The following is a 25,074-nucleotide window of genomic DNA, read 5'->3' on the forward strand; positions in this document are numbered from 1 at the left end:
ACATTACAAACCTTGTTTTTTTTTTGTTTTTGACGGGTGCATGAAAAAAAAAAATTGCACGCACCTGCGAATCAGCACCAGTTTGTCTGCAAGTTTTCCCACAACTTGTGCGATATTAACACACCTGTGCAAACCACAATCTTGTTCAAATTCTACACACAAACAAATGTAGACAGAAACGTCCCATCTAATAACAAGACGTCAAGTTGACCCCTTGACCTCCATGCTGCCGTGATGAAACACAAAATTTTTGACAGTGATTCAAACGAAAAGTTTTGATGTATATACAATGGAAAAAGAATCATTTCATGAATGTATTTTTATATAGCCCAAAACGATTTGAAGAAATCAAAATGAAATCCACACACGGCGGCTTGGAATAGGTATGTAAATAATTACACAACATCATGAAGGATTGCGCATTAATGTAACAGCATATGATGACATCAAAACAAGTGCAATATTGATGATATTTTTTAACTCCTTGACAACTCATCTCTTCTTATGAAAGCTATTTATGTTACAAAAAACTCAGCTGTCTTTACAAAATGTATCAAAAATGGAGCAGACGGATCGGGCACAGTGCCTGGGTAAGTATTCGGGTGACGGTTAACAACACGTTTTACAAAAGATGTAGAAAAAGGATGGGGGGGCAAGTGGGACGAGCACAAAAAACCGTGACGTTGGAAAACGAGTCTAGAAAGGGGTTTGTCTTGATTCACTCGTGGGAAGACAAGCTTGCGGTTGAAGAGGAGGACATGCTGGAGCAGAGATTGCTCCGGTTACCAAGGTGATTGCCAAAGTCGCCGATGGCATCAAACACTTTGTTGCTGTGCCGAGCGTTGAAGCACTCCGTGTCGAAGTGCTCGCTGAACTCGCCGCTGCTCGGCCCGCTGTTCTCACCGCGCGCGCCGCACGGCGGCTCGCTCTTGGAATGGAAGGGGTTGCCCCCGAGGGTCAGCGAGGGCGAGTCCTGGCCAAACGGGTCACTTTTGGTGTCTTCCGCCTGCAGCAGACTGGTGTCTAGACACCCTCTGATCCCCTCGCTGACCCCAAACGTCTCCTTCATCCCGCCCACTCCATTCTGGGGGCTGATGAGGGAGAGTGACTGGTCGTCGGTAAAGTGGGTCTCGCCGGCGTTACTGACGTACATCTCTTCCAGGAAGTCGAAGCAAGCGAGGGCCTCCTTCTCGGGATCCCCGAAGCGGTTGTAGAGCGAGAAGATATCCATCTGCAGTAGGGAGACACGGCAGTATACCGACTGTCGCACAACCTGCCGCCGCAGACCTGAACGAGGATGAAAATAAGATACTTGTAAACTGACTTGGATGTCACTTAACCCCTTTAAGGGCAAAAGCCAGACTCACGTACAAAACCAGAAGATCACTGTTAGTTGTATTATGGGGATTAATGACGCTTTAGCCAAATGGTATGTACCTCATATACATCACATTTAACTCCGTCTGCCATGCCTTGTGGATAACACACATTATTCAAAAATGCTTCCGTTGAGTATTTAGAGTAATAGCTATGATAAAACTCGTGAACATTCATACTTGGGTGGGATTTGAACCAAGACTTCCAGAATGCCAGACAGGCGTCATATCCACTTGACCCACGCTTCTCAACCTTTTCTAATCTGAGGCCCACTTTGACTCTTACAAAGTTTTTTTTTTTGAGGCCCAGTAACGTGTGCAAAGTCAATCCCCCTTTTTTTAAAATTCTTACTTTGGGAAGACGTTGCGATTACCCTCGACAGCTTTTGGGTCGTGGCTCACTGGTTGAGAAGTGCTCTACTAGAGTACCGAGCTTCTGCCAGATGGCTAGAGATGGTTCTTATCCCTTACAGCAGCAGATGCTGCATATTAATTCCCATTTATTAATGTTCTTGGGTCAAGTCATTTTTAATACAGTAAGATAATCAGTTGTAATGAAAACAACTCATGCAAAAAAAAAAAAAATCGTTAAAGACCCGGGAGCGTTGGGGTACCAATGAGTGGGGAAGGCTGGCTCAGCTCAGATTTATTCAAGAATCCCCGCAACAAATTGTTTATAGCTTTATCACTGATCTCTATGTAAGTACACACACAGCTGGAGAATCTCAACTGGAGTCGACCCTTACTGATTAGCTTACACTTCGATGCACATATTTGCTGACTGCTGCTATACATGGTTTTCGAATATACTGTGGTGGGCAGCGAATGAATCGGGCAATCCATAAAATCCCCATGCTCCCAGGCCTTTAATTTGAACTTCCCATTTACCTTTTTCGCCGAGGAGCTTCATGAATTCCCTCTCGCCTGGATGGCTATCCATGCTGAGGTCGCCAGAGTCCTCCAGAAAACCGTCCAGTTCACATTCCTCGCTGTCATCGCTCTCAAACAGTGAGTCCAAGAGGTTGGCACGCTCCTGGGAACCAATAAGAGTAAGGCCGCAGCCAGGGGTTTATTTGATTGCATATCTGAGAAACAACTGTAATGAACTCTTTGAGGTGACATACCTTTATAGCTATTATTTATCATCATCATCACCATTATCATTATCATGACCATGACCATTACTGTTATCATTAGCATTATTATCATCATTATCATTATCATTATCTTCTATCTTTATTATCATCATTATGATCATATTATAATTATTACTACCAATAATATTACTATCATTACCATTTGGCTTCACCACAAGTTGGTTGTCGATTGTGTGTTCCACCACTTGCTAGATTATCTTACAAGTCCCAATTCATGAAAAATCGTAGTCACAAAATTTACATGTATGTCATATACAATATGTCTCAGTCAGTATTCAGGTGTACTCAGACAGGATTCCTGGGTAAGGGGAAGGCTAAATGAAGTCCTTTAATTTCAACCTCATGTTCTCTTGTCAGCTGTAGACTGATTTTTCTCTGACTTGGTATTCTATATATTTCATTCGACAACAGTTCCAAATTCTAGCCTGCCACCTCTAGCAAGGTTTATCACAGGATGTACCAAAAGTCTGCATGCCACACATGAGGTGCTGTTACGTTGCCCATCGCACTAGCTCTCATCAAGATTCTAAGTTGAGTTGTATCACAAAAGTAATGAAAGTATGAAGATGTGTAATCATCGCTTTGCATGCTTTCTAGACCCTGCATTATACTTTTTCATCTTTGGAGTCCTCTCAAGTAAAACTACATTTCAAACCTATGTTTGTTTTTTTTTGACTGAAGAGATACAGGCATAAGTTTACATCAACAGATGCTCATGGGTGAAATCTTTATGGTTGAGGCAATGTGGCACTTCTAATCATGAAGTTAGTCCAAAGTTTGTTCCCATGAAACATCAGTCAAATGAGGTCCGTGTTCATACCTTTTCAGTCAGCTGAGCCTCCTTTTCCCGGTCGCTGCTCATGGCATCGTCCTGACGGAAGTCTTCAGCCTCAAAGTCCTCCATGAGATCACTGGACACCAGGGGGACGTTGTACCTCTTGGCCTCATCCTCGTCACCATCAACATCGCCCGGCAGTCTACCATCACTGCTCTTCTCCGGAGTCGAGGTGACCGATGGCACCAGGCTGCCCCGCCCGATGCTCCCTCGACCGAGGCTGCGATGCGTCAGCGGTGACCCATTGTTTCCCGACGACTCGTCGTTGCCGAAGAGAAAGAGGCTCTTGAGACCGAACTCGCTGGACTTGGCGCTCCAGCTTCCGATGCTAAGGGCATCCGTGTCGCTGATGAGGAGTCCGTTCTTGATGTCCTCAATCTCCTTCTCGTCGAGATGGAGCTCCGAGCCGCTCCCATTCTCGCTCCTGTCTCTCGCCACTCTGCCATTGCATGTTGGGACGGGTTTGGGGGGTGTGCCATTGCACTTCGGTTCGTCTGGAAGGAAGACGGAGTCGTTGTCCGAGCCGCTGCTGTTGGCCAATTCGATTCCGCTGGCGCGTAACCTTTGGAGCAGTCCCGGACTCAGCTTGGGAGATGGCCTCTGGGGACCCTCCTTTAATCGCTCCTGGCCACTGGAGTTGGCATTTGGTACATTGCTTTTTGTTGAAGATGCCTGGTGGTCACCAACCTCACTGTTTGGACTCTTTGATGAGGCATCTATGAAAGGCACATTGTCCACAACGAAGCTTGGAGTTTTGCTTAAGGGCGTTGGTTCCTTGCCAGCAACATCACCCTGTACAGGTTTACTTGCCTCCTTTGTTTTCGCATTTTCAGCCTTACTGGTCTTTGGAATAGATGACTTCATTGCTGACTCTTTGCTGGACACATTTTTCTTTTTACTGGACTCAGACTTTCCTGGACTGGATTTCAAGCCTTGCCGAATCAGCTGGGGTATCCGGCTCTTGCTCTTTGAACTTGAGCCTTTACTGTCAGAACTCGCATCTTTTACTTTAACCTCAGAATCTTTCGACCTTGACTTTGGAGTACTCTCATTTTCCTTGGCCTTTGATTTGCCATATTTCAAGTTCAGTTTCTTCACTTTTCCTAAGGTTGACTTCTCGAGGTTTGGACTTGTGGGAGCCCCACTTCCTGAGCGAGACTGGTTTTCATTCGGATTCCCTTGTGCTACTTTTCCCGACCTCGTCAATGCCTTGGGCATCAAGGACGTCCTGGAAACTCCGGCCCCTTTCCTCTTGTTCTCACTGCTGGGGTCTGCGGCAGTGTTCGCTTTATGAGTCCTTTCCGCCTCTCCCTTCCGCGAGTCGAGTATACTCCGGTTCCGTGGAATGTTAGACTTAGGAGCACTCGGCCCCTCCCCATCCCCCCTTTTGCTCTTCTCACCACTCTGAGTTCTTGTCACCTGAGGTCGCGAGGTGACCTTCATGCTCTGTGATCTCAAGACCTGATTTGACTTTTTGCGTGTCACACAGTCATCCTTCGATGACACGTTACCACTCTTGTCGCCCGGAGAAATGTCTTCTAGTCTAATCTCGGCCATGATACTCGATACAAAATCCGACATGATGGAGGAGTTTTCCGGGTTCTTGTTCGAACTCAGTTTTGAATTGCTCCCTCTATCACTTCCTATCGTCTTGCAAGATGAAGTCACCTGCCCGCTGCCGACTCTCGCCTCGGCGCACCGCTCCTTCTCCAGCAATTCCTCGAGGATCCGCCTATCTTCCTCACAGGAGTTCTCCCCCTTTCTGGAGTTGGTAGAGTCCTGCCGGGCCACACCCGTCAGACTGCTCTGCCTACTGGCTGGGGAGGCACTGCTGGACCGTACCACTGGCGAGTGGGGGTCGTCAGGCAGAGGGTAGTTGAGGATCCACTGCTCACTGGATGCTGAGCTGGTACTCTCCGTTCTGTCTAATGACTCTCTCACCTGTGAACATCAAACACAACGAAATAAAAATGCTGTCAGATCAACCTGTGTAAATGCTAACATCTTAAAATGTTGCAACGTTTAAACATCTTAAATGTTCACATGCTATTCCAAATCCACCCCAATGAAGAAATGATTACTTCCAAGATTATGTTAGCATCTGTGCTACATTAACTCCCTCTATCAAGCCCACCACTCGCTGCATTACATTGAAAGGAATCATGTTCAGAAGAGGGTTTGCCAATTCTTGTGAAATCCAGGTCCAGGATTTGTACATGTACATCAGCTACTCTAAGTCACTTGACTGGACATAACTGGACATTAATGGACACATGCATGACAATGACCCAGATGAAATCTCTAACTATGCATGAAGGAGACAGCACTACTGCTACAGTGTCCTACGGATGGCAATGATACCATTGTTGGCACAGTTCTCTGGTAGACAGATTGACCTCAAGGTTCATGTTGTGATCGCCAAACAAACCCTACAAAGTTCTCAACGTTCGTGTTCCCTCCCACCTTCTCTAATTCCATCTGTTTCACTCTGTGTTTCTGTCTGTCTGCCTGTCCGTCTCTCCCTCAGTTTGGGTACTGGATGAGGAACCAGGAAGGCTGGAGGGAACATTGACTCTTAACCCCACCACATGACAAAACCTTACAGTGGTCCCTAACAGGGAGTGTGTGGGAATCCAGCATTCAATGTTTTTGGCTGATTCCTTCGTCATGGGAGTAGAAATTTCTCTCTTAATTTGAGATAAACATGTAGTGATCTTGAGAGAGACCATTGAGTGGAAGACAACACATATATTGATTTCACTTTCATCAATTTGAATCTGGATTCATTTGTCTCTTTCAGGGTGTTGCACTAAACTATGGCATATACATTGTAGTATCTGGAAAGCCCCTTGCAGATCAATGAAGGTTAAGATGTGATGTAAAACTCTGCAATAATTTCTCACAGAAGTGATAACACAATTCAAGGTAATGATGTGAATCAGGCATCCTATTTTGTTCCCAAATCTTGTCAGTTTTAATCTGGCACTCTTCTCAAGCATTTTGAGGAAGTGTCTTGATAGGTAGTTTCTCTGAGTGTACAAGTGATGCATTAAAAAACAGTTATGTATTATTCTAGGAAGACACTAATGCATTACTGTCAATTCAAATCTTCTTGCTGCTCGGTGAATTCAAACAATTATAGGAGTCTTTGGTTTGATTCGACTCTTTTGAAAAAGTTTGGGGAAGAAAGTTGGAACCTGAAAAAAATCAATGGTATTTGAATGGCCAATCAAATCTTCATCGACTCTTTGTATACCACAATCACATGCCCAACACAGTTGAAAAAAGTTACATGTCTTTGAATACAGTATACGCTATTATTTTCGCGTACAGATATTTTCACGAATGAGGTCATAGACATTTTCGTGAGATGTTGTTTTCGCGAACTGACGCCGACGCTAACGTAAATGCGCTATTACTGTAGCGCATGGAGACATTTTCGCGTGTTGTTAAATTCGCGATCCAACTGAAATTAAACCCTCACGAAAATAACAGCTTACACAGTAACAGAACGTTTTCAAAAAGTGCTCATGCACTGAGGTCTCAGAATACCTTGGCACATGACGAGCTAAAACTATAACTAATAACAACTCTTTGTTAATTCAGGGGACTGTTTTCTTCTTTTCATTTTTTCTTTATCTAGCTCTCCTTAAAGGTGCATGGTCCCGGTAGTGTAGATGATACTGCCGATCACCGTTAGCATTGATACGAAGATTACCGAAGTTGAGCTGTCATCAAGAGTTAAGTGCGTAGGAGTTGCCAAGTAACGTTGCCTTCATTGTCTTCTCTGCGCATCGCGTAGTCTGTAGTAATGCCAAGAGGCGCGCATATGGTCTTGTTATTATGACATCACAAAAGAAGTTTGCTAAAGCTGTCATCCCCCTCAGCCGAATCATGAGCCGAACTGTGATCGGACCACTGACTACAGTGAATCCGGACTTCTTCGGACTCGGGGAAGTGGGCCACAGCGTAAGCGCGAAAGAGGAGTCGATAGCGTAGGTCTCTATAGGAAACTTGCGCCGTGCGCCCGCGTACGCATTTGACTAAAACATCGGGACCATGCACCTTTAAAAGACCCGGTCGTGTGGGGCTACCATAGAGTGGGGAGGTTGGCCCAGCTCAGATATACAGTATGCGAGAATCCTCGTAACAAAGTCTGTACAGCTTAATTACTGATCTTTGGGTGCGTTCGAGTGCTCAAAAGCGAACCAAAGCGAACTGAACCAAAGCGTACCATACCGAACTGTGCCAGATTTGAAGCGTTCGAGCGCTCTGTCGAGAAAGCGTACCTCATGCTCTGTTGAGAAAGCGTACCTCACGAATTATTTTTAGAAAAGGTCACACATTTTTGTAGCAAGAATGTCATCCACCTGGCGCTTGAACTACTTACAGCTGTCCCGAACAAAGAGAATGATGTTTTTTCATTGTGACGTATGCGCATGATACGCGCATGCTTTACAGTGAACTTTTGGTACGCTTTTGGTATGCTTTTGGAGGACATCGGGAAGTGCTCCACTTTTGGCTTGGTACAGTACGGTACGGTACACTTTAGGAGCGTTCGAGCGCTCCTCTGGCGTGGGTACGGTACGGTACAGTTTGCTTTAGGAGAGCGCTGGAACGCACCCTCCGAGTATTAAAGTACACACGTACACGTAGCCAAAGAATCATGACTTGAGTTGACCGTAATTGATGGGTGTCCACTTCTATGAACATATTCACTGACTGGTGCTACCCATTATTTAATAAAATGTACCCCGGTGGGCAGCGAATGAATCGGGCCACCCATGAATCCCCAAGCTAGCAGGGCCGTTAAAGTTCACTTACTCTCTTCCGATGCTCCTCAATACTCCTGTTGGGGTCCCACTCCGGTAGCTTGATGGGGGGCGTGGACCGCGCCTTCCACATGTCCACAAAGTTGACACTGGCGGCCTCTTCCTCAGAGTCTGAGTCACTGGAGAGTAGCTGGCTCTGCAAAATATTCAATTTCAAATTCAAAAAAATTAATTCAATTTTTCAACTGAACACAAATTAGCAAAAGATGTAGATAAGATGACAAACCAGTGATGACAGCTTGCTAACATTATTCTCTTGAAAATAAGTACGTATGTTTACCATCTCAATGAAAGTTAAGTTCAGCAAAAAAATGGAGGGACACACTAAAACAACTTTTCAACTGGTGGACAGAGAAGCTCTTACAGATGGGCCACAATGTCGGCCAAAACTAAAATAAAAAAAGGTTTTTGTTTAGTAAACTGGGCCTTGGAAAATAGAAATGTATGAGCCAAAGTGGGCCTCAGTTTCAAGAAAGTCGAGAGGCACGGAACTAAAATGCAAGGTGGTTCCCTCAAAGAAAATCCAAATAAATGGATGGAAACCGAATTTACATACAAATATGAATATGCAAAATATAAAATCATCAAGATCAGTCAAGACATGGATAAGAAGAAAGCAATACTTTTGAGATCAAGGAAAACTGACAACTAAAGTACAAACAAGCTCGAAAAATTATAGATATTCCTCCCAAATTTGAGCAAGAGTAGAGGCAGGAGAAAAAAAAAGAATTAAAGCAGTAATTTCACCAAAGACAAGAGGACATACTGGATTCTGTATAATAAACCACAAAGAATAAAACTTGGCCAGTTTCTTGTGGCATCAGTTTGGCAACCAAATTATACCAGCCTAAATCAACAGCATAATGGAGAAATGGTAAAATACTGATGCAGTTGAAAGACATGTTGAGAAAAGCAGAAGTGTTGAAACATATTGTTTATCATCCTTTTGAGGTACATGTAGTACAAACACATCAAAAGATATTGACTTCAAAGGGAGGCACAAAAATGGCATAAGCAGCCGGTAGATGACATGTTTGATTAAAATTACAGCTGGTTTATTGAAATATACCTAAGATTTTGAAATATACCTTAGGTGGTGCTTCTACAGCAACTTGGGGGGGGGGGGGGGGGGAGTATAGAAAATAAGAAAAGATGAAAGAAAGAATCTTTGACTATAAAAACATGTGTACCCTTTAAGTTTAAAGCCTTCATTTAATACACAGGCTTGACACAGTGTACAATTGTACATGTATATGGGCATAGAATTCCGACAACACGCAAGCACGTCCTTTTAGTTTAATAGCAACTTTTGAATCTGCTCAGCTTTACCCTTGTTGACATCAGCACACACAGAGTGCCATGAATAGCCAGGGGCAGGGTTATCTTGGGGGACAAAATCTCTTTGGAATTCTGTTTTTCCTCTCTGGCAAAGACTGTGCCGCCGAGAATTCTTCCTGCGAGTGGAATGACAATGACGATCATTGCTAATGCTCCACTGTATTCCAATATTCAAAGGCAGTTTTAGAATGTTTCAAAGTAGTAATGAATGGGGAAGATGTATGAATATGGCAAGAAAAATGACATTATCTATCCTTTGATAACATCAGTTTCTCAAGTGTTCAACCTTATCCAACACATACAAAGCAATATCATGATTTTTATTCATTTTTGTAAAAATCCTGTGGTGATTTTATCTCGCGAAGCATCAGTTCTAATCAAATAAAGTGAATATGTATGTTTTTGTCCACAGTGCCATCATCAGCATGCTCTTATTATTCTATGGAAGGGTAAATAATGCGTGTGTCTGCAGTAGCTGGAAATGTTGATGAATGACATGGCTTATCTAGAGACATAGGGCCTACTACAGTAAGAGGCAAAAACATGGGAGCTACAAAGAACAGAGAAGCCACATAATGTGGGGTTATTTGAAAAAAAAATCATATCAAGGCAATGGATTTCCCTGCAAGGATTAACTTTGTGCAACATTGCACAGGACTAGTGAGCTACTTTTTCTGTGCTTGTATTACACGAATGTGGGGAAAGGAAAGAGGAAAGTGAATACAGCATGAATCTATGCTGGCAACATTAGTTCTGAGATGGACAGAAGGTTGCCAAAATCTGCAGAGCAAAACACTCACTGATGAACAATATACAGTGTATATTTGATTTGATTTGATTTTATTGGTTCCTGCATTATATCATTGCTCATGCAGATACATGCACATATATATCATATACATTGATGGTACCATACATATAAATGGATATACATAAACATTAGTTGCTAACAAAGTAAGTTTCTTCATTACCTATACAGCAATACAGTTTCTTCATTGCTTTTACAATGTACAAAAGAACATATCAGCGATGCAATGAATAACGCAGAAGGGCTACAGCTTAAGCAATGCTTGATTTGCATGCAGCCCTCGTACATAATACATAATATATAGGAAAATAGGGGAGGGATGACTTGCATAGAGATAGGATAGGAGAAAGGAGAGGGGAGAGGTCTGTCTGCTTTCGCAAATACACAAAATTAGATCACCTGGATTACTGAATAGTAAAGTATTTTCTTACCGAGGTACAGGTGAACAGTTACAGGTCATGGTCGGTTACATAACATTACGCAAGAAATTCAGAACGGCGATAATTCCACGAGGGAATTTCATATACAATACAATTGCAATGACATTATAAGATCACTGATATCCAGAAAGCAGCATTGTTTTTACAGCTTTCTTGAAAGAATACATAGACTTTAAAGTTCGAATTTCTGAAGAAAGAGAGTTCCAAATATCAGGTCCAGTGTGTCTGATAGATTTCAGAGCCATAACCGTTTTTGGATTTTGTAGATGAAATTTATCAGATTGCCTTGTGGGATAAGAATGTATATCCTTGTTTAAATGAAATAATGAGAAAAAAGAAGATGGCAACTGACCGTTATACAAACGAAACATAAAAAGTGAATTTTGCAAAAAGTTAATATCATTTACCTTTAGTGTTTTTAATTCTACAAACAAAGGATCTGAATGGTCCCGATGACCTGAATTGGTACATATACGTATAGCTTTCTTTTGTAGAAGCAATATACTGTCAATGTGACTTTTTGCAGTTGCCCAAACAATGTTACAATATGAGATGTTCGATAATATCAATGAATTATAAAGCATAAATAAAATATTCTTTGGGACATAATACTTAAGCTTACAGAGTATACCAACGTTACGAGATACTTTATCTGAGATGTATTGCACATGAGCATTCCATTTCATATTTTCACTGATATATATTCCAAGGAATTTGACACTTTCTTTTTGTTCCAATAATATACCATCCACCATGATATTCAAATGGTGCATTTCATTGTTGTGCTTCTTATTATGAAAATAAATAAAATTTGTCTTTTTTAAGTTGAGTGACAATTTATTGCTCTTAAACCATGTAGATAATTTCGGCAATTCAGTATTAAGAGTTCTTAAAAGCGACTGAAAATCAGTATTGGAACAAAATACATTGGTGTCATCGGCGAACAGAATATATTGCAGTAACTTAGTAGAATTTGTAATATCATTTATATACACTAGAAATAGTAGTGGTCCCAATATCGATCCTTGTGGGACGCCACAATGTATGGGTAAAATTTCAGAGTTTACCGATTCATAGTATACGTATTGCTGTCTATTTGATAAATAATTTTCAAACCATTCCAGTGGAATGCCACGAACTCCATAACGATGCAATTTGTGTAAAAGGATAGTGTGATCAAGAGTGTCGAATGCCTTGCTTAAGTCCATGAACACACCAATGACATGTTTTTGTTCAGCTAAGGCAGTCGACACTCTGTCATACAACTGGGCTAGTGCCATATCAGTAGAATGAAATTTCCTGAAACCAAATTGGTCATGGTTCAGTATATCATTTCGTAACAAAAAATCATACAGTCTGTTATAAACGAGTCGTTCTATGACTTTAGAAAGACTAGGAAGAATAGAGATAGGTCGGTAGTTCGAAACAAAAGAAGAGTCATTTTTTTGTATATTGGAATAACTTTTGCAATTTTACATGCGTTCGGAAATACACCAGTTGACAACGACAAATTACAAATATGTACTAAAGGTGTCAATATACTCCCAACAATTTGTTTTAAAAGGGACGTGCTCATTTCATCATGACCACATGTATAACTTGATTTTAGAGAATGCACAATATCAAGGATCTCACTAAAATCCGTTGGTTTAAAAAATAATGAATTATCATTTGACGTGCCCAAGTACTGCGAGAAATCTGTCTGTGTATGATCAATCTTAGAAGCTTGACTAGGACCAACATTAACAAAATACTCATTAAAACAACATGCTACATCTTTAGGATTACAAAACGTTTGTCCATTATTGGTAATTTGAGATGTTGACACCTTCTTTTTCTTACCAATGACGTCATTAATAATCTTCCAAGTGGCTGACATATTTCCAATAGCATTTTCAAAAGCTTCCGCATAATACATTCTGCGGGAAAGCCTGATAATCTGTGTGAGTTTATTTCTATACGATTTATATCGATTAACATTATCATTATCAGGATACCGTAAACTATTTTTATATAAAATATTTCTTTTCTTAATGGAGCGGAAAATTCCCTTTGTTATCCACGGATTTTTGATTTTTTTATTGTTTTTCTTTTCAATTATGGGGATATGTTTGTCAAAATAAGAAAGGAATGTATTCCAGAAGGTGTCATAAGCAATGTTTGGGTCTGCAGAAAGTAATACATCATCCCATGTTTCCGTGATTAAATCATCATTGAGTAATGATATATTTTTTAGTGTGAATTTCCGCTTCTTCTTACGTTCTTTTTGCTTAACATAAGAATTCTGTGTGTCGCCACAAATGAAAAATATAGGTAAATGGTCAGAAATATCACTATACAAAAGACCAGATTTCGAATAATCCGTGTCAATATTCGTAAAAATATTATCGATCAACGTTGATGAGTTGACCGTAATTCTCGAGGGCTTATCGATTGTAATATTACAAAAATTTGCTCGCAAAATATTGCAAAATTTATTTCTAAGAATGTGCTCTTCTCTCAAGAGATCAATGTTAAAATCACCCATAATATATACATCTTTGTTTTCTTGATTAATCCGCTCTAATAAAACATCAAAATTATCCAAAAATGAGTTACTATCTGTATGAGGGGGCCTGTATATTACACAAAGTATTATATTTTTTCTATTATACATATTAATTTCAACACATGTGCAATCAATTTCATTTCCATTGTATATCAAATCAGGCCTTTCTTTATACGATAACGTGTCTGATAGGAACAGGGCGACTCCGCCTCCTCGTCCGCATTTCCTATCAGAACGGACAACGGAATACCCATCAATGTTATATAAAGGGGGAGATTTGTCGTTAAGCCATGTTTCTGTGACACCAATAGCGGAGAATTTCATATTTATCATAGACAATAATAATTGCATGTTTTCATAATTTCTTAACAGACTGCGGGCATTGACATGTAATAAACTGAAAAAATGCTCATTATCAATAAATTCTGAATTGAACTCGTCAGGTAAATAATACCGACATTGGACATTTTTATGTAAACATAAATCAATTTCATCCATATTTAAAACAAGAACAACACATGGACCATGTCATGGTCGTGAACATTTGCTTAAGAATTGATGAAAGCAGACAAGAAGAGAAGGAAAGAATAGAGCAAGTCATACAGAGAAGAGATTGTTTACAAATTACTCTCGTGAGTAGTGGCCGCATCGGACAATTGAGATCTCACAACAGAGATCGTTGCTATATCAACTCTCCCTGTAGACAATATACATCAGAAGTCAAATGGTATCTTTGGAAATATTCTATATACACAATATACATCATACACAATGAACTATAAATTCATAATATTTACACATTCGGGGTATAGACTAAGAGATTGACAGAGAAAGAAAGGCAGAGAGGTGGATGATCGGGGAAAGATAGAAGTAGACATAAAGAACATGATTATGACATAATGAATGAGTTATTGAGAAGCAATACCGTACTCATACCGAAGTGATCTAACTGGAGGAAAGGAAGTTGTGCGGGACTCCTGTCCGGTTCCTCCATTTCCCAGCAAAGAAGCGAAGCTTCACGCCGTTCTTGTAGAGCTCCTGAACGGCCGCGGACCACTTCCTCTTCTCAGTCAGATCGTCAGCAGTGAGGTCATCTGTCATGAAGTACGCTTCCTTCGCGAGCTTCAGGCGCTGATTCTTCATGATGTCGACTTTCTCGCGGTACGACAGGGTTTTGAAGAGGATGTGCCTGGGCCGATCCTTGGTTGCTTTTCCATCACGGTGCGCTCGTTCTACTTTGATGTCAAGCCCAAACTTCTCCTTCGCGATTTTCTCGACGAGAGCTGGGCAATCCTCGTCGCCGGTGGTGGACTCGGGTATGCCCACGATGCGGATGTTGTTGCGCCGTGAAAACCTTTCGCTCTTGTTGATTGCCGAGCTATGCTTCTCCAGTTCCGATCGCAGGGCACCAACCTCCTTTTCCATCTCGCCCATTCTTTTCTCTAGCTGTTGATTCCTGGCCTCTACCTCCGTCACTCTCCTGCTCTCAAACTCGATCGCCTGTCCCAGATGTGTCTCCACCTGTTTGATGTTCTCTATCAAGGATTCCACAGCTTTCTTTATCATCCGCTCGAAGTTCTTTGTTGCTTCGTGGAAGTAGCGGGCAATTCCTTCTGGTGAAGTTACGTCAGCTCCATTGTCATGCAAATCTCTTGATATGTCGGGCACGTCAATGGTATCGGATGCCAATGGTGCTGCCGCTGCTGCTGAAGTGGTCTCGGGATGGTTGTTTACCCGGGGTGGGCTGGCGGGCTGAGCTGTGGAGGCTCGTCTTCTTGATAGCGGCATAGAGTTCTTCGGAGAAGGAAGAGTGGCGCCGCTGTTTTCCACTCCAAAATCACTCTTCCTGTCTTGCTTTGCCTTCCTTGGCAGCACCTTCCTTGTCTGGGTACTCATTCTAATAAGTTGGTATAGCAGGAGTTGTCAATATCAGTATCCAAAGATAGATATCCAAATAAGATTCGGGAGAGGTGATAAGGTGACGTGTTACTCGCTGGCGGCCATCATTGCGTTTGATATAAAACTAGAAATGTCGCTACAGCGACTGGTTATACCCCCGCCAAACAACATTTCATAAGCTTTGGTCAAAACAACATTTCATAAGCTTTGGTCAAAAAACTGAGGTAGTAGTTAAATCCGCAAGATCTTTCCTTGATCTTCTGCCATTAATATGCCGTTACCATGGCAACGTACTTTCGGGTACTGTCGAAAAATGCGTCTTGCACATCTACAACCAAAGGTACATCTGTACCAAGTTTCATGGAAATTGGGCAAAACCTGAGGAAGTAGTTTGCAACACAAACATTTCCATCATTTTGGCTCATAATATGTGAGCTGTTACCATGGCAATATACTTTTTGTCACTATCAAGAAATGTGTCATGCTGACCTATATCCTAAGACAAACATTCAATATGAATTCCATGAGAATTGGAAGAACACTGATGAAGCAATTTTGCCATGAAGCATTTTGCCCTATATTTTACCAATAACATGCCGTTACCATGGCAACGCACTTTTTGCCACTGCGGAAATATGTGTCTTGCACATTAACATATTCAGATGAACATCTGTACCTAATTTCATAAAAAATGATAAAAAACTGTGGGAGGAGTTCGCGACGCAAGATTTGTACCCATTTTTGCCCATAATATGCCGTTACCATGGCAACATACTTTTGGGTACTGTCAAAAAATACGTCTTGCACATCTACAACCCAAGGCACACATCTGTGCCAAGTTTTATGGGAATCGGTTGAAAACTGAGGAAGTAGTTCGCGACGCAAGATTTGCAACGGACCGACCGCCCGACCGCCCGACCGTCCGCTGATTCCTATATACCCCCTTCAAACTTCGTTTGGCGGGGGTATAATAAACACATACAAAGGCAAAAGTCTAATTTGATTCAGTATAGAATGACCATATTGCACTCACTCAGAAATGCTGTCTTCAATAAAAAGATTAAAATTTTCATCTAAAAGATTATGTTTTCCTCTTGGGATAATGATAAAAAAAAAACAAACAAGAACAAATGAATATCAGCTAAACAAACTTACTAGCAGCTCAGTAGAGAGAGTGACGTTTTACATAGCACTATCAATATTTAGCACTACTGCATGACATTACATTTCGAATACCTTTTTGAACCCAGATTTGAGGTACACAGAAAACAACAAAATGGCCATGGGGGAAAACAAATTTTGGAGCAGAAGCGCAAGACATATTTTCTACGTTTTCCACGAGGGTCGACCGTCGACGACGGAAACTTACGAGGGGAGTCGGTGACTTTCTGGTGGTACTGTTCTTGCTGGGCGAGTCCCAGTCGGCCGACGACCCGAGAGAGTTGGTGGACTGGAGGGATTCGGTTGACATGCTCTTCTCTGAGGCCTGCTCCTCCAGACTTTGAGAACTGGGCATTTTGAGATGGAGAGATTCAATTTCAATTCATTTCAATTCAATTTCAATTCAATTCAATTCTATTCGATTTGATTCGATTCCAATACAATACAATTCAATTAAATTCAATTCAATTCCTTTCCATTCCTCAATATAATGATTTCATAAAAGTAATATAGCCAAAATTTCATGTACAACTAGAAAAGCACTCGAAGAGTGTAGACCTCTGCCAAGTAGCTCATGTCCAACCACACATACATGCTGAAATTGACCAATTTCCCAATATAGAAGCCTTTTGTTTATGTCATCAGCTTCCAGCTATGCAGACGTGGCGCCTCGCCAGATCAGAGTTTGCGCTTAGAGCGTGTATACATGCAAACTTCAAAAAATGCGCAGCTTGCATTCCAAAGTTCATTGACCCTGTCTGCAAACAGATGAAAAAAAAGTCCTTCAAAAAGTCAATAAAAATCCCCGGACCACTACCAAAAGTTAATCATCAGTTCCTTGTGTCATTATCAACTTTTCCTGCCATTTTCATTTAAATGCATTTACAACTTTTTGAGTTATTTTGCAAACAGACAGACAAGCCAATCCTGATGAAAAGATACAGCGTAGCCTCCTGCCGTGGCGGAGATAGAGATTATAAATTGAGGAATTCGCAAAAATGCCAGTGGCTTTAGGGTTGTGATTCCCTTTACAGAGATACACAAAAGACAAATTGGCGTGGAAGTAGATAGAGAGTTATGACACTGAATATACAACGTATATATCACAAATACCGTTTCTTATCATCATCACTACCATCTGTTCGGTGGCAACATTTTATGATGTAAGTCCCATTAAATCAACGTGATTATCATATCGTAAGAAATATTGTGATAGTCTTAGCAGCACCTGGATTAAACATATTACCAGGAGTATCATATTACCAAGAAAACAACAAAGAAAATAACCAAATAAAAAAAGTAAAAAAAAAACATCATCTGAGTAAATGAAGAATATGCATTTACACATAATACTGACACAGACTAGTGGAGCTTTTCTTAGATTTTGCTGTTGCATGTTTATCTTTCTTATTTGGGTAAACAGCCAGAGAAGAAAAGGTATGTGACAAAAACATCAAATCCCATTAAGCATTCATCATAACCAGATGGTCAACAGAGAGGTGACCGTCCACTAAAGAAGACAGAAGTAGGTCATATCAAAGGGCCCAATCTTTTCAGCTATCGCTTCAGCTGCAAAATTAGCAGAGCGAGATTAATCTGCTGGTTTTTTTTTTCCATTCTAGCACACGATCAAGTTTAGTTTGCATGTTTAAAGCAGAAACATTTCAGTTCTTTTGTTTTCATTTGTTTGTTTGTTTTTGGAAAAAAAAAGACAAAAGTCATCAAAGTGTAAGGCGCTCATAAGTTGGGCAGAAATTGAAAATGTATATGAAAGAGCCAGTGACACTGTAGTCGTTAAAATTATTTTCTGTACGATACGTATAATAGAGATATATATAATACCAAGATTTCAACTTCATAGGGTTGACGGTAGCCAATCAAATCGAGAAAGGTATCCAAGGATGGTATGCACATATGCCACAGGTTCTTCATAAAACACAGGACAGTGTTTTGAACTGCGATGAGAGTTCCTTCCTGTGCAAATTGTACCCAAGATGGATCATATTCAATTCTCCAGTACTCCCGAGTCCATGCACACACAACTGATCACCAAAAATATACTGGTGAAATATATCTTATTTGTTCACTCGGCGCATCGCTTGGGTCTGTCTCCAAAGTAGGCGTAGAATTCCACGAGATATGATATTCTCAAAGCCCAGGCAGTGCCTCGCATGTAAAGTCGCTCCTGCTCAGAAGCCATACTACCAAATTCAGGGATGCTCTATGCTGTTGATGTTGAGCTAAAAATGGGAAGACCATGAAGAGACTAATGCACAAGTCACTCCTTATGGACACACAAGATGATAGTCCATGATATTCGAAGATATGATTGCACCATAACAACATGCTCGAGCAAAGTTGTATAATTAAACCGCACCAGACGGAAAAAGAAAGCCCCTTTCACATTGCTTAGTGCACAGACTGATTATTCCTTGATGATTGCTCCACGACTGTCACACAAGCCGGTGCATTGGAACATCCCATACAAACTCCTGTACCCCTGTACTTATTGATTTGCAACATCACTCAAACCATGAAGACATTATTGGAATTCCCGCACACGACATGCACCCCAGATCATGCACGACAGTGAGTGATTCCGCGCTGCGCTCCGAGCGCAGACTCAAAACTGACTCTACTTCAGCAAAGAAAGAGAGAAAGAGCTAGTTAGCCCCTGACAGAGCATCTGTCTTTGGGTTTATAAGTAAACACACAGATAAAGAAGAGCCGTGAGCTGATGTGAGTTTACGCAGTGCATACCAGCACCGCAACATGGAAGAGGAGAATAAAAGCAAAGTGGAGTTAGCCCTGAGGGTACCGACAGACAACCTCGGCCTCAAAGTTTTTTTTTTTCTTTATTCTTCCTTCTCTTTTCTTCTTCTTTTCTTCTTCCCCTTCTTTTGTTGTGTCTGTGTGTGTGTGTGTGTGTGTGTGTGTGTGTGTGTGTTGGGGGGGGGGATGATGAAATGGTTCATCTCTCTTTTGTGAGTTGCTGTCTCTGCGGATGCTTTTCATGGGCATACGAATGACCAACAAAAGAGATGATCCTGGAAGATTTTACGAGCGAACGGGCATGGCTTGTTGTCGACACTCAGTCAAAAGGTACTTATTTTTCTTCTCTCTTTCTGCATGTCAACCAGGTAATTTTCTCCTTTGTCAAAGTGTGGGTGCGTGTGCGAGTTGTTCAGACAAGAGGGCAAAGGAATAAAATAAAAATGTACTGGCATTGAGGGGAGACAGCGAGCGAGGTTGCTGGCTGGAGTCGGCACAAAGCGATCTTTAAATACACCCCACTTGACTTTTCAATCTCCGTCGATTCTAATCGGATCTGCACCTGACATCTGCCCGGCAATGGAATTTGGAGGGCTTTAATTCTTTCCAAAGTCATAAGGGTGAAGGTTGATCGTTGTGTGACAAACAAAATAGAAATCAAAACCTGCAATCGTCCTCCAAACCCACTTCTACCCAAAAGTGGATGCATAAAAAGCATAACAAACAGCATGCACTAAAAGTCAGATATTTGACCCATGTTCCAAGTCGTACCATTCGGAAGTTTGCTTTGCTCTATGCCAGTAATGTAGTCTTTCCACTTTGATCTTTTTAGTGAAAAAAAAACCCAACCTATTGTAAAGAAAAAACAAACAACTTCTCTGGGTCCAGCTTTGGATGATTTGGATTGTTAATGCAATCTATACCAAATGAATCTGTCATTGTTTATGTGCTTTTTTTTTTGGGGGGGGGGTTAATGGCCTCACCCCCTTTCTCAGTAAGAATTGATTTATAACCTTTAGTTCACATAATGGAAAATGGAAAATTGTCAAATGTCAAAAGCCACTCGATCTGGCTCTGAAAAAAAAAAAATTTGCACTTAACATCGTACAATTTCAAATTTGAGCCTTAAAACAACTGGGGTACTTTATTTCGTCACTCTTCAAAGTGTACGGTACACAAGAAAATGTTCATTGCGTATTTGAGAGAGTCTCACTTCTCTCATGAAAAGTGCCCTTTCATCTGAATGACTATGCCCCCAGCTATAAATGAGAAATCAAACAAGCTTCAAGATGTGCATGTACATACAGTGCAATTTTAAGATACTGATTCTATAATATACATATGACATTCCAGCTGCTAAAAGCAGACAAAAGTTGAGCAGAACTGGACTACTTTGTTCTTTTAAAACTGGAAAAGTCAGCTTTAAAGAGGCCAAGTTTTGAAACTTAGACACAGAAGGTATAATTATGTATGGACATTCCAGCGAGGAAAAGGATGATTCAACATTATCTTGAATCTCACCCGCTGCCCAGAGGTGCCCCATTTCTATTTAATGCCTGGTGTTTCCTGTTTCTTTTTGGGGGTCATTTTCTGTTGTTGTTCTGATCACTATATCTCTTACTTTTGTTGATGTTATTTTGATTTTGATTTTTTTTTTGTATTTGTTTTCCATTTTGGTGTTTTGATAGGTTTTTCTAACTTTTTTGTTTGAATTACTATTTGTTCTTTTGGCTCACACCAATCAAGGCTCCTGATACCCAATGCAGAATCCAGACAATAGTTCTATAGGAATATGAAAAGGCCTATTGTAATCACAGATATCCCTTTCATGGGCACCTATCCTTTCATACACGGGTCAAGGGTACTGGCAGTAAGTCAACATTCCAGCCAAAGAATAATTCTGATAATTCTGGGGATAGTGAAGAACCTTGTCAAAGTTATTTGTGCTCACGGCAGTACAAGGATACTGAAAGTCTAGGCTTGTCGGACGATGACTCTAAATGAGTCTACAATAAATACTGAGTGTACAGTGTATCCTTCCCTGTGCATGAATATTCATGATAAAGGTTGGTCAATTTGATATCCATGCTTCATATATGACCCTGCACCACAAAACAAACAAAAAGTCGCTAGACATGAATTTTTAGTTAAGAGCATATTCTGAAAGAGCAGACTTCAAGCTTTAAAATGATGTATAACTCGAATCAAATGGACTCATCTAACCTATCTAGATATTGGAAAGAAAGCACACACTCTAGAAAAGTGTGAACTGAGAAAAGAGGCTCTAAAGCACAGGGTCTATTCAAGCGTTAATCTTCACCAAGCCATGCTACCTGTGCAATGAATGGGACAATAAACAAGATGTAAACCACCGGTTTAACCACAATGAAGGGATTATCAGATTAAGCTGAAATTGAGCATGTTCTATTAACACATTCTGTTTATAATAAATGCCAACTTTCAAAGCAGTAGCATCATCCTTTCTAAAGTTATTAGACTTAAAAGTGAAGAGTGTGTACAGGTTTTTTTTTAAAGAAATGAAAGGGGGACTCTAAAGACAGACCTAATCACACTATTCTAAAAAAAGTGTTCGAGATAAACTGCTAAAAACATGCTTTCCTGTTCATTTTATGATACCAAATTTTTACATAATGTAGAAGAAGACTTGCTCTTTCAGAAAATGTAAAAAAGTCAAGATTGATCAAATTGACCATTTTCACCTATTTCAGTCCTCACACAAAATCAGTCCATGCAACTTTTTGTTCGTTTTATGATGCACGGTCACATATATATTTGTCATCACAAGAATCATGTACATGTAGCATGAAGTCTTTGTTTATCTAGTAACACACTACCCCAAATTCAAGTTCACTTTGAATACTAAATTAGATCAAAATCAAAATCAGTCACACCATAAGTCAGTTATGGACTTTGGCAGTCTCAAATGTTTTTGTGAAACCATGATATAGATTACAACCATGTCACTGCAACTAGGCAGACTTACAGACGAGGCATGTGGAATGTGGGTCAGAGTGCTCTGGTCCTAAAAACCATCTGGACACTAGTGATAAAATTGACCTTAAAAATCTGCAATTGCCCCAGTCATTTACGACTGTATGTAAGATTTGCTCCACAGAAACATATATCAAAACAGCCGATAAGCTGATACAGGGAGTTAGATGGATCAATCAAGGAAAGAAAATCAAGAAAAGAAAAACGAGATGATCTCGTTGCTCACCACGATAGTATACGCTATTAATCCACGGAGAGACTTAGGATGCTACTATGATTTGACTCCGCAGCCAGCGCTCGTCTCGGAGACGTAATATCACGACAGATGACACAAACAGCAATCATGATGGGATGATAATCGGGTGGAGATAATCAGACTCGACTCAAAACAACGAAACAAACAAACTAGTCAGCAAAGCAAGCCACGACTTCTGATCCCACGCACCGGCATCCGACGACGGAGAGAGAAGATGCTCCGCACAGGGCACACAGGCAGCCTCATGTGCTCTACTTAATGGTATTAACGCAACTCGAATGTGAGAGAATGAGAGACTGAGATAGATAGAGAGGGAGAGAAAAAGGGAGATAGGAGGAGGAGGAGGACGAGGAGGAGGAGGAGGAGGGACTATGAGACCAGAAGAGGAAGAAGAGTAACTGGGGGTGGATTCCATCCCGGATGATGAGGCTGCATCGTGGAGGAGGAGGATTCCTGATAGCCATCCCACCCACGGCAGACGATTGGAAGCAGGGAAAATTAAAGCCTCACGTCAGGAACTCGTCACACTGCCGGGTGCACGCGGATGGCGCAACTGCGAAAACAAATACTCCGGCATGCGGGACAGCATCCTCCGGAGCTTGAAACCATACCCGCGAACGAAGCGCTCCTATGTAGGCCGATGAGTGACTTACAGTGCTGAGCATGCAGATAGGATGTCCCCTCTTTCAAAATGCTACAAAGAGCACATCAGATCTGCCCACTACCATTAAATCCATCCCATTCCGTACTCTGGTGTATTGGTAAATTTAAAACGTAACATATGTTTCTGGGTCAAATAACGAGTGAGAGAGCCTTTTCATTCTGTAATCTGAATCTCCTTTCCCTCAATTTTGTCCCGAGGACTGAAATGTCCCTTGCAGACACATCAAACATGGATAGGTCATGTAAGCCACATATATTAGCTAGATTTACACAAACTACTGAATTGCCAATGGAGTTGGATCTGGAATTTGCATGTAATTTCAGTACTTCAGTAAAACCATTAGAATGGCAAGGATTGTATGTATATTTAACATATATGTACTGTATATTTTTATATCACGCTCCAATTACATCGTAGATATGCTTTTTTTTTCTAAACTTATACATCATTTATATTTTCAAGTTAGCAAATTCATTTATTCATTCAATCATTCATTCACTTATCAGTAACAACACTGCATTCAGCTATCTGTCAAGTTCTGTAAAAATCCAGAGGGATTTAAACATTTTGAAATTGGTGAAAATTATCAGCAAAAACGAATGGCATGCTGACTTTTGAACAATCACTATTTGCATTATAGGGCTGTATATTTTACATCACCTCCTGCTCACTACATTTCACAATAAAGTCCATGATATTCTCAGTAACTTTAGACATAGTCTTTACCTATCTAGGCAGCAGCTTTATTTGTTTTTATTGGATCTTGTTTTTTGTTGTCTTTTGCTTTTTTGTTGATTGAGTTTTATATTTTGATTGACCCTTGTCCTGAGAGATTACATGGGCACATGGATTTCATGAGCAAACTTCGGCAACTAAAACTGCAAATTTTGAGTACAGCATTAGAACAAAGCTTGAATTGCATATCCCATAATGCATAGAAGAATTTTATCTCTACTTTTTTTTTCTTTCTGCGACACTGCCTTGACAGGACAGTTTCCAAACATATCGAGCACAGACATATTATTTTCCATTCATCCTTGCTGGTATTCTTTGATTGTGATCTTAATCTGAATATGACTTTTGACATTGAAAAGAATATATATGGGACACCGCTGTATACCTTTGTCAAAACTTCATTGTGAAATGACAATATCATTCAAGGAGGCATATATTTCAAACTAGGAAATACAAACTGGAATGACAAAGTGACTAAATGAGAGAGATAGAGATAGAGATAGAGATAGATAGATAGATAGATAGATAGATAGATAGATAGATAGATAGATAGATAGATAGATAGATTGATAGATTGATAGATAAACAAATAAATAAATAAGATAGATAGATAGATGGAGAGAGAGAGAGATGGAGAGAGATTGATAAATGAATGGAAAGGTAGACAGCTAAAAAATGGGGATCAAAGAAGATAAAGATCTACAGGAAGTTAATGAAACAGACAGCAAAAATTATACACAGGTAGAGAATTGGAGAGAGATTGGGGAACAGAGGGAGAAAGAGATAACTTACTTTAACAGAAGGAGAGAAAACATTAACACATGGATGATTTAAGCAAGATGGAAAGATAAAAGAAACAGGCAAAAGAAAAAAACAAGAGAGAGGAGAGAGATATACAGCTAAAGAGTGATGCATGGATAGAGGTTGAGGGACAGACATAGATAAAGCGGAAGATATAAATGAATAGATGTATAGATAGAAAGATTGATGGATTGTTAGAAAAGAGAAAGAGGAAGACAGAGAGAGATATAGAGAGGGAGAAAGGGAGAGAGAGAGAAGAGCAAGAGAGAAGATGACATTGGTCTAGAGATACGGATGAGCAGATTTAGGATAACACGGCAGACAAAACATCCATCTTCCCTCCCCTGGAAGAGGTGAGTTGATGCTCCGGTATGCCAGGAATTAACGAGCGCCCTTTATGTGCACTTGATGACTGGCAGATGAGTGATAAAGTCTCGTGA

General features: G+C 40.6%; 1 protein-coding gene across 1 annotated transcript in view; it reads right to left on the minus strand.

Moving 5' to 3' along the window:
- Positions 1-613: 613 nt before the first annotated feature.
- LOC139725052 (uncharacterized) overlaps positions 614-25,074 on the minus strand; it is a 115,366-nt gene continuing 90,905 nt past the window's right edge. Inside the window, exons 9-13 of the mRNA XM_071636140.1 lie at positions 16,603-16,741; positions 8,193-8,336; positions 3,354-5,309; positions 2,265-2,409; positions 614-1,287 (exon numbers count right to left, since the gene is read on the minus strand). Of these exons, the coding sequence (XP_071492241.1) occupies positions 719-1,287; positions 2,265-2,409; positions 3,354-5,309; positions 8,193-8,336; positions 16,603-16,741 (2,953 nt within the window). The 3' untranslated portion in view covers positions 614-718. The remainder of the gene's footprint in view (positions 1,288-2,264; positions 2,410-3,353; positions 5,310-8,192; positions 8,337-16,602; positions 16,742-25,074) is intronic.

This window comes from Diadema antillarum, unplaced genomic scaffold (assembly GCF_040938485.1).
Source record: "Diadema antillarum isolate AM-2024a unplaced genomic scaffold, OU_Dant_1.0 seq00000014_RagTag, whole genome shotgun sequence".
Classification (NCBI taxonomy): domain Eukaryota; kingdom Metazoa; phylum Echinodermata; class Echinoidea; order Diadematoida; family Diadematidae; genus Diadema; species Diadema antillarum.